The sequence below is a fragment of the Orbicella franksi genome, chromosome 6 (assembly GCF_964199315.1).
Source record: "Orbicella franksi chromosome 6, jaOrbFran1.1, whole genome shotgun sequence".
NCBI classification, from domain to species: Eukaryota; Metazoa; Cnidaria; class Anthozoa; order Scleractinia; family Merulinidae; genus Orbicella; species Orbicella franksi.
This window is the reverse complement of record NC_138150.1, coordinates 5,224,574-5,239,054: the sequence shown is the minus strand read 5'-3', so window position 1 is coordinate 5,239,054 and position 14,481 is coordinate 5,224,574. Positions and strand designations below refer to the sequence as shown.

The 14,481-nt window shown below is 39.7% G+C and overlaps 2 protein-coding genes across 2 annotated transcripts; both read left to right on the top strand.

The window, feature by feature from the left end:
* The first annotated feature begins 1,499 nt into the window (after positions 1-1,499).
* LOC145489557 (ectin-like) lies at positions 1,500-3,135 on the top strand. The gene is made up of 3 exons (XM_081468536.1): positions 1,500-1,564; positions 2,116-2,330; positions 2,896-3,135. The coding sequence occupies exons 1-3, from the start codon at positions 1,500-1,502 to the stop codon at positions 3,087-3,089; spliced, it is 474 nt and encodes a 157-aa protein (XP_081324662.1). The 3' UTR covers positions 3,090-3,135.
* Positions 3,136-5,588: 2,453 nt separating this feature from the next.
* On the top strand, positions 5,589-8,993 carry LOC145489554 (coadhesin-like). The gene is made up of 7 exons (XM_081468533.1): positions 5,589-5,696; positions 6,302-6,329; positions 6,439-6,615; positions 7,377-7,553; positions 7,817-7,993; positions 8,318-8,488; positions 8,845-8,993. The coding sequence occupies exons 1-7, from the start codon at positions 5,589-5,591 to the stop codon at positions 8,991-8,993; spliced, it is 987 nt and encodes a 328-aa protein (XP_081324659.1).
* Positions 8,994-14,481: the final 5,488 nt, after the last annotated feature.

The window sequence follows — 14,481 nt, the reverse complement described above, 5'->3', positions numbered from 1 at the left end:
GGATTGTGAAGAGCTAGGCTAAAAGTAAGACTCCTGCGCTAGGCTAAAAGATATAAAAAATCCGAAACCTTTGGCTAGTGTTCTACGAAGAAGGGTTGTGAAGCTTTCCTCCGTATGAGTTAAGGTGATGGGATTCTATTGCCATAATCAAGACATATTAAAATTACCTGAATTTCCTTCTCTTCTTCCAACAGACATTGAACCTAATTTTTTTTGTAAAAGCTATTTTAATTTTCATCATTGAATAGTTTTAACTGTGACCTGCTTTTTTAGTCATTTTTTATTATTATTTTTTGTATCTTTTCCCTATTTTTATTGTAATGGGCGCCATGGGCAGTTAGAAAATTTGGCTCTTTGTAAATAACATTATTATTATGGGAACTTAGAAAGGGATGCCTGCAGGTAAACGTATTTTTTGTTATCTATACTATTATCCATTCTCGTAGTGAACGGTGGTTATTCAGATTGGGGTCCGTACGGTGAGTGCTCAAAGACTTGTGGGGGTGGAGAACAGACGCGTAAAAGAACGTGTACCAATCCACCACCATCACATGATGGAGAAGACTGCAGTGCATTGGGACCAGACAGTTCTAGCAGGGAATGCAACAATCAGGAGTGTCCAGGTAAAATGGACAAATAGCGATCGTTAAGTTCCATAAGGTGACGACCAGCGACCCCGTCTCACTCATCCCACGAAGAAAGTAAGGACCAAAATTCCACTGAAGTTAGCACATCTTTGGAGGTTTAAAGTTAACTGCTGACCAACTACCGGCTTTTCGATTGGATCCCGGGCTCAAACCAGTTTAACTTACTGCAATCACGGCTGGGTGACTCGGGACTGCTCCGGTTAAAGCTAACTTAGGAATAAAAGTTAACCGAAGTATAAATTATTCTTGTATAATTATGTTTTTCACTGCTTATGTTCTGTGTAGTTTGAGATTACTTAAACTCAGAGGGCCAAACAACTAAGCAGAACCCCCCCCCCCCCCCGCCGAGTTAAAGAGAAAACACACCAATCAAAATTCTCGCTTATCCTGGGTTAGCTTAATCAACCTGTGTAACAAAAAGGCCCAGGAGCTCAGCTTTTAGGCTTGGCTAAATCTATATACTATTTGCCGTTATTGACCCAGCTGTGATTAGCTTCCCATTGAGTAACACAGCCAAAGTGTGAAATTCCATAGCACACACTAAAGCATCCATTACTAAAACAAACCTGTAGCTACCGTGCAATAAAATGCTTTTCTAGATAACGGCGGGTACGCAAGCTATCGGTAAAAAGTGAGCAGTTTTAACAAATTGACGTCAGTTCTTATGCGTCTGTTCTCTCTTTCGCGATATATTACGTCATAACATAGTCAAAGTGGCCTTGGAACCACTTGCGCAGGCGAGTGGTTCCGCAGTAAACTTTGAGAATGTTACGACGAAATTTATCATTAATATGAGGACAGACGTGTAAAAAACTGACGTCAATTTGCTTTTTACAATAAAAAGACCCCAAAATGGTCAAACTGTTGGGAATAAATGCGAGGAAAAGACACCGTAAACTTGCCGTAAACAAAGATAAGTGAAGTTTATTGAAAATGACGCAAACATTTTCAATAGCTCTTCTCGCTTTTTATTGGCTACATGTACTTAAAAAAGTCCATAAAATCTCATTGGTTAAAAAGTTGACAATTTGAGACCTGAAAGTTAAACTTGAAAGCTTGCTTAAATTAATTTTTTTTTTCCGTCTGTACTCTTATTGATGATAAAAATAAGTCAATCAGCGCACGAAAAATTAGACAGCTATTGCGAAATATTTACTTCCAAATAATATGCAAGTAATCCATTGAATTCATCATTCTGAGAGGTCTGCTTTGTTTCTTCTTATCTCGCTTATATAGTAAACGGTAATTACTCGAATTGGGGACCTTACGGCGAGTGTTCAAAATCCTGTGGAGGTGGGGTGAAGACGCGTAAGAGGACATGTACCAATCCGCCCCCAGCAAACGGAGGAAAAGACTGCAGTGTCCTTGGACCTGACACTTATACCATGGGATGCAACATCCATGGATGTCCAGGTATAATTAGACTGAAGATACCATGAAACTCGTTCCACTTATCGTAATTGTAAAGAAATGCAAAGTTGGCTTTTCGTCACTCACCTTTTATAGTGAACGGAGGTTACACGGATTGGAAACCGTATGGCGACTGTTCCAAGACTTGTGGAGGTGGGGTGAAGACGCGAAAACGAACGTGTACCAATCCACCACCGGCAAACGGAGGAAAAAATTGCAGTAGACTGGGACCCGACAGCAGTACCAGCAAATGCAACAATCAGGAGTGCCCAGGTGAGGATATGGACAATATTATCGTACATTTGGTTCATCTTATCAGCGACTTCGAATTCTGGCACCTCCGAAAGTAACTAGACTAGCAAAGGCAAAGGAAAACCTTCCTTAGATTAGCTGGGAGAATATTGTGAAGAGCTAGGCTAAAAGTAAGACTTGGCTAATATATATATATTCGAGGCCTTTGCCTAGTGTTCCAGGAAAAACGGTTGTGAAGCATTCTTCCGTATGACTTAAGCTGTTGGGATTTTATTGCCATAATCAAAAGACATTTTAAAATTACCTGAATTGCTTTTACATTTTTCCAATAGACATTTCACCTATTTTGTTTGTAAGAGCTATTTTGATTTTTATCATTTAATTTTTTTTATAAATGCTTTGTTTTTTAGTCATTTCTTATTACTATTTTTTGTATCTTTTCCCTATTTTTATTGCAATGGGTATCATGGGCAGTTAGAAAATTTGGCGCTTTGTAAATAAAATTATTACTATTATGGGAACATAGAACGGGATTGCAGCAGGTAAACATATTTTTGGTTATTTATACTGTTATCCATTTTCGTAGTGAACGGTGGTTATTCAGATTGGGGACCGTACGGTAAATGCTCAAAGACTTGTGGGGGTGGAGAACAGACGCGTAAAAGAACGTGTACCAATCCACCACCATCACATGATGGAGAAGACTGCAGTGGACTGGGACCCGACAGTTCTACCAGGGAATGCAGCAATCAGGAGTGTCCAGGTAAAATGGACAAATAGCAACCGATAAGTTCCAAAAGGCCTAGGTGACGACCAGCAACCTGGTTCACCCAACTCACGAAGAGAAAAGGGACCACAATTCCACGATTGGATCGCTGGCTCAATCTAGGTCCATTTAATGTAATCAGGGCCGGGTTGTTTGGAACTGAGCCGATTAACGCTAACCCAGGATTAAAAATTAACCGAGACTTTTTTTTTTCTGCTATAAAAATGTTTCTCTCTGCTTATGTTTTTTGTAGCTTAAGATTACTCAAACTGAGAAGGCCAAACAATATAAGCAGAAAACCTCACGGCCTTGTTAAGGACAAAACACCCAAATAGATCAAAATTCTTGCTTATCCTCGGTTTTTTTAAAATTTTTTTAAAGTTTTTTTAAAATTTTATTCTTCCAATTCCTAGCTAATACATAGATATGTAAATATAACGTAAAGAAAGTAAATAGTAACCGATAGTGCTTTGTAAGGAAGAAAAAAACGCAAAAAACAGAAATTACATCACTTAAATTGAATTACATTGTATATTGGAGAGGAGGAGAGGAGAGGGGCACATCTAGATAAACTAATTTCGTACCCCTTAAAGTTATGTATAACTTGAGATTATTAAGAAAAAGAAAAAGAAAAAGAAGAGGAAAAATGACAAAATAGCTCAGAAAGTTATAAAGAGATAATGTTTTCATTAGTATTGAGCAAGGTACCAGCGTGAAAGTGCTTTTCTAAACATTTTTTAGATGGTTTGTCTCTAATGGATTGCGGAATATTATTCCAAAAGAAACTTCCAATAATGCTGGGGCAAAATCTCCTAAGATTAGTTCGAAATGAAGCTATTGCAACTTGGTTGGATGATGCACTACTGGTACTGTAATTATGTAGTTCAGATCCTAATGAAACAGGTAAATTAGGAAACTTATCATGGTGGAAATAATCATAAAAAAGCATAGACGTGTTCAGTTTAACAATATCCTCGGTTAGCTTAATCAGGCCTCAAATAACCACGCCCAGGAACTCAGCATTTGGGCTTGGTTAAATCTATACAATGTATATTATTTGCCGTTATTGACCCAAATATGATTAGCTTCCCATCAGGTAACACAGCTAAAGTGTAAAATTCCATAACACACACTAAAACATTTATTGCTGAAAGAAAGCTACCGCGCCATATAATGTTTTCCCAGATAACGGCGGATATCCAAGCTATTGATGAAAAAATGAGCAATTATTCACTTTCAAATAATATGCAAGTAATCCATAGAATACATCGTTCTGAGAGGTCTGATTTGGGTCTTCTTATCTCGCTTCTATATAGTAAATGGTAATTACTCGGATTGGGAACCGTACGGCGAGTGTTCAAAATCTTGTGGAGGTGGGGTGAAGACGCGAAAGAGGACATGTACCAATCCGCCCCCGGCAAGCGGAGGAGAAGACTGCGGTGTCCTTGGACCTGACACTTCTACCATGGAATGCAACATCCAAGGATGTCCAGGTATAATGAGACTGTTTTTAACTTTGTTACAATTAATCCTAAACTACAAATTGCAAATATGTATAAAGGGATATTCATAGATCTCGGAGTAACAACTGCAAAAACCTCTTTCTTGCAATAAAAAATTCTTTCACCCATCCTTTACTTATTTGATTCAGTAGTCAAATATCTGTCAAGGCCAAACAGTTGCTAAACTGCCAGTTTCTAGTGCCTTTGACGTCAGTTACTGATGGTGCTCTGTAATTCATAGATAACGTCCGGACTCAACTTTATCTTTGAGCACCCTAGACCTTGCAAGGGCATTTTCAATTACCGCGCAGGTATTTTACAACGTGCCTGATGATTAAGGACTGCATCGTGTGAAGCAGTTTCTGAGCCATTTCTTGAGCACCATAAGTAAATTTTTTTTGCCTTTTGAAAATAGTATTTCGAATTTTGAAGCGATGTATTTTTAAATCCGAGAGGCAAACAATGAAAGTCTCTGCCGTCTTCGGGACTATCAAGCGTGTCAGGAACTTAGTTTCCCGTGAGACTCTTACCACGATCTATAAAGCTCTCATCCAACCATACTCTCATCCAACCATACTGTATGGGGCAGCATAGGTGTGTGTCATTCTAAGAGACTCCAAAAGCTACAAAATAAGGATGCGCGTTTAATTACTTTCCCTGACTTGAAGATAAGAACTTCCACTTTACTCGGTGACCTCGGGTGGGATTCTTTGGAGCCAAAGCGTGCTAAGCCACTAGCAATTATTTTGTTTAAGGCTCTCCAAAATCCTTCTCTGACTAGTTTAAATATCATTTTTAAGTCTACATCTTATATCCAGTGTTCACTCACATAATCTAAGAAATTCCAAATACAACCTTTTCGTTCCTAGACCGAATACTGAAGCAAGCTTTTAAGCCTGCTTCAGAAATACAAAATTGGCTTTTCCTCACTCGCCTTTTGTAGTTAACGGAGGTTACTCCGATTGGAAACCATATGGCGACTGCTCCAAGACTTGTAGGGGCGGGGTGAAGATGCGAAAACGAACGTGTACCAATCCACCACCGGCAAACGGAGGAAAAGATTGCAGTGTACTGGGACCCGACAGTACTACCAGCGAATGCAACAATCAAGAGTGCCCAGTAAGAATATGCACAATATTATCGCCTACATTTGGATCATCTTATCAGGGACTTCGAATTCTGGCACCTACGAAAGCAACTAGAGTAGAGCATACAAAGAATAGGCGCCTTTCCTAGAGTGGTTGCGAGAATTTTGCGAAGAGCTAAGCTGAAAGCTTGACTCCAGAGCTAGGCTATAAAACATACAAAGAAAGATCCTTCACCAAGTGTTGCTCGGAGCGGATTGTGAGGAGCTACGTGTTGGCTAAGCGCTAGACTAATAAACCTAAGAGAAAGATCATTTGCCCAATATGGCTTGGAGAGGATTGTGAAGAGCTAGACTAAAAGTAAGACTCCTGCGCTAGGCTAAAAGATATACAAAATCGGAGCTCTTGCCCTGCGTTCTAGGAAGAAGGGTTGTGAAGCTCTCCACCGTACGAGTTAAGGTGTTGGGACACCACTGCCAAAGTCAACTGACATTTTACAATTACCTGAATTTCTTTCTTTCCAACAGACATTGAACCTGCCTTTTTCATAAAAGCTAATTGAGTTTTAATCATTTAATTTTTTACCAAGGGCTTGCTTTTTTAGTCATTGTTTATTACTATTTTCTGTATCTTTTCCAGACTTTTATTGTAATCGGCGCCATGGGCAGTTAGAAAATTTGGCCCTTTGTAAATAAAATTATTATCACGAGTACATAGAAAGAGATCTCTGCAGGTAAACATATATTTTTCACTTATGCTATTATTCATTTTCGTAGTGAACGGTGGTTATTCAGATTGGGGACCGTACGGTAAGTGCTCAAAGGCTTGTGGGGGTGGAGAACAGACGCGTAAAAGAACGTGTACCAATCCTCCACCATCACATGATGGAGAAGACTGCAGTGCGCTGGGACCAGACAGTTCTACCAGGGAATGCAACAATCAGGAGTGTCCAGGTAAAATGGAAAAATAGCGACCGTTGACTTTTATAAGGTGACGACCAGAGACCCCGTCTCACTCATCCCACGAAGAAAGCAAAGACCAAAATTCCACTGAAGGTAGCACATCGCTAAGCTAATGACACCCAAAAGCTTCAACCCTCTGAAAGAAGCGTTCGTAACCTACTTTGATTTAAAAAAAGTGATGGACTAACAATGGCACATACCTTGTAGGAAATACCTGATGTCAGCAATTCCTTCCATGTTCGTGTTCACAGCTCTGTTGACTTTTAACACACAAGTTTTTTTGAAGCTGTGTCATGTTGCATGCTCCCTTCCACAAGTTAAAACCCTCTGGAAGAAGCCATTGTTACTTACCCTGATTCAAAAAAAAGTGATGGAAAGACTAACAAAGAGCTCATACTTTGTAGAAACTACCTGATATCAGGAACTCCCTCCATTTTTGGGCTCACAACTCCATTGACATTTAAGACACAAAATTTTTGAAGCTGTGGCATGTTGCGTACTGACCACTGCCCCACCACATTATAAAAAGATTCCTTCACGTGCACGTTTGCTATACAGTCATTCTTCATGGTTTTAAACACTATTCCGTGATCATGCAAGGGCCAATTCCCTAAATGAGAATCGCCTGCAGTGATTCATTATCTTGGACTGGGTGGTTATTTTGATGAGTACATCTACCATGATTCCCTGCAGGCGAGTCTCATAGGGGGAATGGGCCATTCGTTGCAATTATTTTATGTTCTTTTTTATAGTAAACGGTGGTTATTCAGACTGGAAGCCGTACGGTGTGTGCTCAAAGACTTGTGGAGGTGGGGTGCAAACACGAAAGAGAACATGTACTAATCCACCGCCTTCCAATGGCGGAGAGGACTGTAGTGCATTGGGACCCGGCAGCACTACCAGGGAATGCAACAATCAGGAGTGCCAAAGTAAGAAAAACTTCTTTGGTTCACATTTTGCGATATTTGTCACGCGGGCATGTAGAAAGCTAGGCTGACCAAACTAGCTGGCCAATAGCGAGACGATTTAAAATCATTAACTCTTTCATTTCAGTGTCGTTTCTCAGTGAAAAAAAAAAAAATTCTTAATTTTTATTTTTGCTCTGTAAATAAAATCATTATTATGAATACATAGCGAGAGATCTCTGCAGGCAAACATATTTTTGTTATTTATAGTATTATCCATTTCGTAGTAAATGGTGGTTATTCAGATTGGGGACCGTACGGTGAATGTTCCAAGACTTGTGGGGGTGGAGAACAGACGCGTAAAAGAACGTGTACCAATCCACCACCATCACATGATGGAGAAAACTGCAGTGGACTGGGACCCGACAGTTCTAGCAGGGAATGCAACAATCAGGAGTGTCCAGGTAAAATGGACAAATAGCGTCCGTTAAGTTCCATAAGGTGACGACCAGCGACCCCTTCTCACTTATCCCACGAAGAAAGTAAGGACTAAAATTCCACTGAAGTTAGCACATCGCGAAACTTTTGAGGCCCAATAGTTAAAACCCTCCGGAAGAAGCCATTGTTACTTACCTCGATTGACAAAAAAAGGAATGGAAAGACTGCAGGGATTCATTATCTTGGACTGGGTGGTTATTTTGACGAATACAACTACCATGATTCCCTGCAGGCGAGTCTCATAGGGGGAATGGGCCATTATTGAAATTATTTTATGTTCTTTTTTATAGTAAACGGTGGTTATTCAGACTGGAAGCCGTACGGTGAGTGCTCAAAGACTTGTGAGGGTGGGGTGCAAACGCGAGAGAGAACGTGTACCAATCCACCGGCTTCCAATGGCGGAGAGGACTGCAGTGGACCCGACAGCACTACCAGGGAATGCAATAATCAGGAGTGTCAAAGTGAGACAAAACTTCTTTGGTTTCACATTGTGTGATATGTTGTCAGGCGGGCATGGAGGCAGCTACGCTTGCCAAACTAGATAGCCAATAGCGAGACGATTTAAAATCATTATTCTTGTTTATTCTTGTTTATGAAAAAAATCCTTTTTCAGTAGCTGTTATTGCAATTATCAGACAAGCAAGAGGCCAATTTCGTTCGTTTCTAATCGCATTATTTTCACTTTTCCATTGCTGATCACTTGAAAGAAGAAAAAATATGTATATCTTATAATTACTTGTATTTATAATTTATCAAAGTTCTCAACAAAAATAAAAATTGTTGGAATATTTTTGTTTCTTTACTTTTTTTAATGCAGAAACTCGGAAGCTAGTGGGACGGTACCAAAACCGAGGACGAACTCTGGGTGACATCCTGTTCAAATTTAAACGATTTGGCAAGATGCGAAAGCTAAATCATAAGAATTGGAGACCTCTACGGCACAAGGGGAAAATGCAAGTGGAATAAGGAACCATTATATTCACCTCTCTCACCAGTTGAACATTTTCTACTTTTCAGTCTGTTCAATGCTTTTCCTGAAGACTGATGCAGACTATTAAAAACAAATAAAAACTCGATCTCCTCAAAAACTGATTTCAGTTCACTTATTTAAGGGAAGAAAGTCAATTTCCAAAATCTTCAATTGAAGTCTTATATGACAGTTTTGTTTTTAAGATATCCAGTATCTTAACAGCTCAAAATAAATATAACAAAGCTTTCAGCACGCACACATCCCAGTTAGACTGGGAAAAGATATATCTACTGCCCTTCAAAACAACATTGGATACTAAATTAAGAGAAATCCAATATGAAATATTAAGCACGATCTTGTACACACAAGATGCCGTTTAAGTTTTAAAAAAAAGATTCTCTGCGATTTTGTGAAAAGGAGTTGGAGACCATAGAGCATCTCTTAGTGTACCGAAAGTGTGTATGTTTTGGGATGATTTAAAGGTTGTTCTTAATTCTTTAAATATAACTGTTAGGTTTGATATCAAGGATGTCCTTTTTGGGATTTTAGATACCTAAAGGTTAATATAACAGTTCTAGTCAACAACATCCTTCTTGAAAGTAAATATTTTATTTAACGCTGTAATTAAATAAGGGCTCTTTATGTTTAAGACTGTTAGTCGACAAAATTAAGAAAAGAAAACGTTTCAAACCGAACGTTTTATCGCGAATAAAAACAACAAAATCCATTTCCACGACAAAAAATGGAAACCTTTACTACCTTTAAAACAACAGTAGCTCTTATCTGAAACCTCGTTTTTTTAAGATGCCCTTAAGTACTCTTTATTTTGTTTTAGTTGAATAAGGTATGTGATCCTTGTAGTGTAGTGCAGTGAAGTTTTCTTTGTAGTTTGTAATTAAGGTAATTGTTGTAAATTTTGTAATGTTTGTACGTATCGACCTGCATGTTCTTGTACTATCTCGTCGTCGGCATTGGCTTTTGTCCGAGCGTCAATTTCTTCTAACGATCTTCTCTTCTTTGATGGCCTCGGAAGTGGCTTAGCAGGCCAATCTTTGCATAAAATTTGCGAGGGCAGAGAGGGCACGGGAGGGTGGGCGGGGGCCAAGGGGCTGCGAGGCAGCGTTTTAGTTCTTCACGTTTCTCCACGGCTTTGCGTCTCCATTCCGCTTCAAACATGGCAGACTCGGTGGAAATAGATTTAAACAATTTTATTTCACCATTTTCTCCTTAGTTTTAGCTTTGATTTTGAAAATATATCGAACAGCGAAAACTGTCTTTGACCATATTTCAAAGCAACTCGAATTTCATCAAAAATTCTCCGCTACGTCGTCTCGTTGTTTGTAACTGTGGTTAAACACGGTCTTTTGTGTTTGACATGTTACATCTAATCAAAGTAGTGCTACTCTTGGGGTTTCTTCTACGTAGAGCATATGGAAAATTCCCGGACAAGGCGGACGTTATATCCTGTGCAGTCCTGTCCTTACTATCCTGATATTCCTAACACTGTTACTTTTTCATTTGAGTGTCCACAATTAGTTACTTAAGCTGAATACTCCTATATTTAGAAATAAAGTTCACTCATACATTCTCTCTAAGGTGACTAGGAACCTATTGGTTGCTACAGCAGCGTGTTCCCCTAGAGACGCTTTCGCTCTGCCGAGATTATTTGACGAAAAAGTTAGTGCTAAGGGCCCTGAGGCAATTTTCAACTACTGCAAAGGGAAAGCTGAAGAGCTTGGCTAGAAGAGTTTTTTGAGCAGACAAAGGGGTAGACATAAGGGTTGCTTGTCAGGAGATGACGCCAAGACTACTTATAACAAGCACGGGGAGTTCAAGCTGTGCGAGTTTAGTAACAGGACCGGCAATGGTTTGGGAAAGACCTTCAACGGAGATGTGTTTGTTTCCGAATTGGCCTGAGGTAAGCTGATAAAATTAGTAGCACACGTCTTCATTCATGTCAACCTTTTTCTCGTAAAAGTAGGTTCTTAAAGTTTAAATAATTCCATACGCACTATAAAAGGCCGGTTGATGATCCCGGTGAACGGAGTAGCGTAGCTTTATGTTGTGTACCTGTTACTGTCACGGTGACTCTGTGCTACTGGGATATATTCCCGTACCTGCTAATTATCAGGGCAGCCGAAAAAATGCTGGGGATTAACTTGCCATGGACTAGGATCCGGTCCAAAAATACTTCTGCACTGATGGGCCAGGCCATCTCGTTACATAATTCCAAAGACTGTAGCTTACTCTCCTTTAACTTGACAGCCATAAGGTCTCCATTTTTGGCTACTCGTGCCTCGCCCTTGGACCATGAATGAAGAAAATCACTTGCTCCATACCTCACAGTAACTACTTTGGGTCGGGCAACAGCTCTCGTAAGGTCTCACATGAACGGCTCAATACCTTTTGAGAGAACATCTCTCTCCATTGTATGCCTTGCTCACAACTATATTAACTCATATATCATTTTTTGGAAGTCATGTTTTGTTTCACACCCCCCTCACTCAAAGCCCACAAGCCTCCCATACTTCCACAGCCCCACCATCATCAAACAAAAATAAGAAACCTGCAATGCAAGCTATGTTGCAAGTGATTATCAGGCGACACAAAACTCTCCCTATTACCTCTTTACACAAGCCAGACGAGCTCAGCCCAGTAGTAATCCTAGGGTGGGAGCCTTTGGAGGAAATGTTAGAGTGGTCCTTGTCAGACCATTTCGGGGGTTGAGATCTAAAATTATCACGCTAGTGTTATCTGATTGCTATTTTGGGCGTATAAGCCAGAACAAACATTATATATGTGTTACCCGTCAAGAAAGAAGATACTCAACGCAATCTTCCAAAAGCATTTTAACAGAATGAGACAAATCGAGAAAAAATCCATTGATGTTTTTGTTTATAGGTGACATCAAGAGTAATGAGAAAAGGCGTAAAAAAGCTAACGAAATTAATGAAGGTGTTGTTTTATTAAAATGTGCGTGCAAACAAGCTCTCAAGAATGCGGGGAACGATTTGAAATTTTTAAAAGCAACCGCATTACACCTTTGTTTTATTACTACACTCCCGTGCTGGTGGGGTAGGTAAGGGGTAGAGAGGAGGAGTTCTCCTGTAAAAAAGGTGGACAATATAGATAGAGGGAGCCGTCGAAAATTTTAAACAGGACCTCACTCACAGCACTAGCTGAATCTTGTTTGATTTAAAATCATTTATTAGAATGGTAATTATTTCTTTTGCAGAGTCTTTTTCTTGGGCTGGACTTGCAATAGTAATTCTCGCCTTAATCAGAGATCATCTTCGAGACAGATGACACCAGCGACGCAAGAAAAGGTAAAGTCTGCATACGAGACAAGTAGCCCATCAGACTGGAACTAATCCCGGCTTCGATAACATGAAGCGACTGGGAGTATTTCCACTCCCCCCTGGATGGTATGCTAGCCCATCGCAGGGTTACCCCGTAGCATTGAGTTCGCCGGTACCCATTACTATGCCTAGGTGGAGAGAAACACTGTGAGAGTAAAGTGTCTTGCCCAAGAACACAACGAAATGCCCCCGGCTAGGGCTCGAACCTGGACCGCTCGACCAGAGACGAGCGTAGTAACCATGAGGCCACCGCGCTTCCCGCGAGGCAAGATAAGATGAAATTGCTGAAACACCGATCTGTTCACGCATTAAGGTAATTTCAAAATTCATATATAGCTAGCGCACCAGCCCTTGTCAAACAACATACAAAAAAGCGTAAAGATGACTCTCACGAGAACATGAAATAGGTAAGACAAGAGAAAAACTGAAGTAGAATTTTCTTGAAGTGTGTGTAGGAACAAGGACTGAACATTAGAGAGGCCATGACAACCCCTCCAGACCTAGAAGAAGTTAGAACAAGTTCTAAATTCACTGGCAGTAAGGCTGTAGCCAGAAAATTGAGGAATGAATGAGGCAATGTTGTGACAAAAAAAAATTGACTGAGGCAGTGTCCATCGTTATGTTCTTTTCCTAGCTATTTAAAGTATTTATGATGACTAGAAGCAAGAAAACAGAAAAAAACGAGATAGATCCATGGTACATGACTCTTTTGCTAGAACCTCTTGTTTGTCGAGATATTCGTATACTAGAAGAGTTATGACCCTATCAGATCAGTCGATATTTGGAATGCAAATTAAATCGTAACACTAGAGTTTATTTTTCAAACGGCCAAAAAGTAGACAAAACGTATGTACTTCTAACCTCGTTCCCAGGGTCTCTAACCTTCAGTCATATAATGAATAAGGTAACTCTATCCTGGCCGTTTTATAACTCTAACTGGGTCGTCAATTAACATAGGTGTTCCCTCCCCCCTCCGACCCCCTTTAGGAATTCTATTGGACCGGGATCTTCTGGTCCTTGACATGGGATGTACTACAAGGATGGACAAAAAGACTCAAATTGGTTTGGAACCAAAAAGTTTTATCTCCCTTTCAATAATATAATCAATGTACTAAGTTTACAGAAAAAAACCCACTTTTTTGCGTCAACGTCATTTTTTTTTTTCAGCAAGCTACATTTCGTTGTTAGAAACCCCCACTTCAATACCAATTATCTCAGCATCTATTGATTATGTTATGTTAAATTCCGGTTTGGTAATCTTCTGCAATTCCAAGGTCCTAAAAAAAGGAAATATATATAATTAAAAGTAGACCAATGCAACTGATTTATCGAATGGAAGGTAATGGCTGTGCGTTATCGATGGGGAACTGTGGGATCATGAGATTATGGGTAACAAGGTAAAACAACCCAGACCAGGGTTTAAACCCAGACCTTTCAACAATAATCTTCCTCGGACGCATTAAAAATTCAGTATAAGTTTAAACAAAGGAAATCATAATATTGACGATGTTTGGATATCGGATCATAATAGCCGGATTGATTTTTACGATTTTATTTCTCCGTTTTCTCGGTGGTGTTAGTGTCGGTTGAGAAGATATAGTAAACATTCAAGAACGTCTTTGACAACATTTTCAAACACCGCGAGGTTTGTAAAAAAAGCACGTCGCCACGCGTTGTGTCTTCACCTCTCTTCTGGGTGTTTGAAAATGTGGTCAAACACGGTTTTCCGTATTTGATATTTTACATCAAACAATAGGCGACCACGCAACCCACGCTACGTATTTTAAGAGGCTGTCTCTGTAAGAACCGACCACTGATTTTATTTCGAAAATTCGATTTTCTCATAAGCTGGGATTTCCAAGCCCTTACCTAGTCAATCACTAAAATGAGTTCTGTTTCATTAAAAATTCCAGTTGAAGTTTTCTAGGATGATTGATCAGAAGTTCGGTCCGCTCGACACAAGTTTCATGCACGCCGAAACTGGAAAAATAGCACATATTGCCGGCGCTCTAAAAAAAATAATATTCGCTCAAAAGTCCCAATTCTTTTTTTCAACTATAGATGTATCATAGCAGTTTGTTTAGCCATGTTGCAATTATAATTCAATGTTGTTCCTTCAATCTTT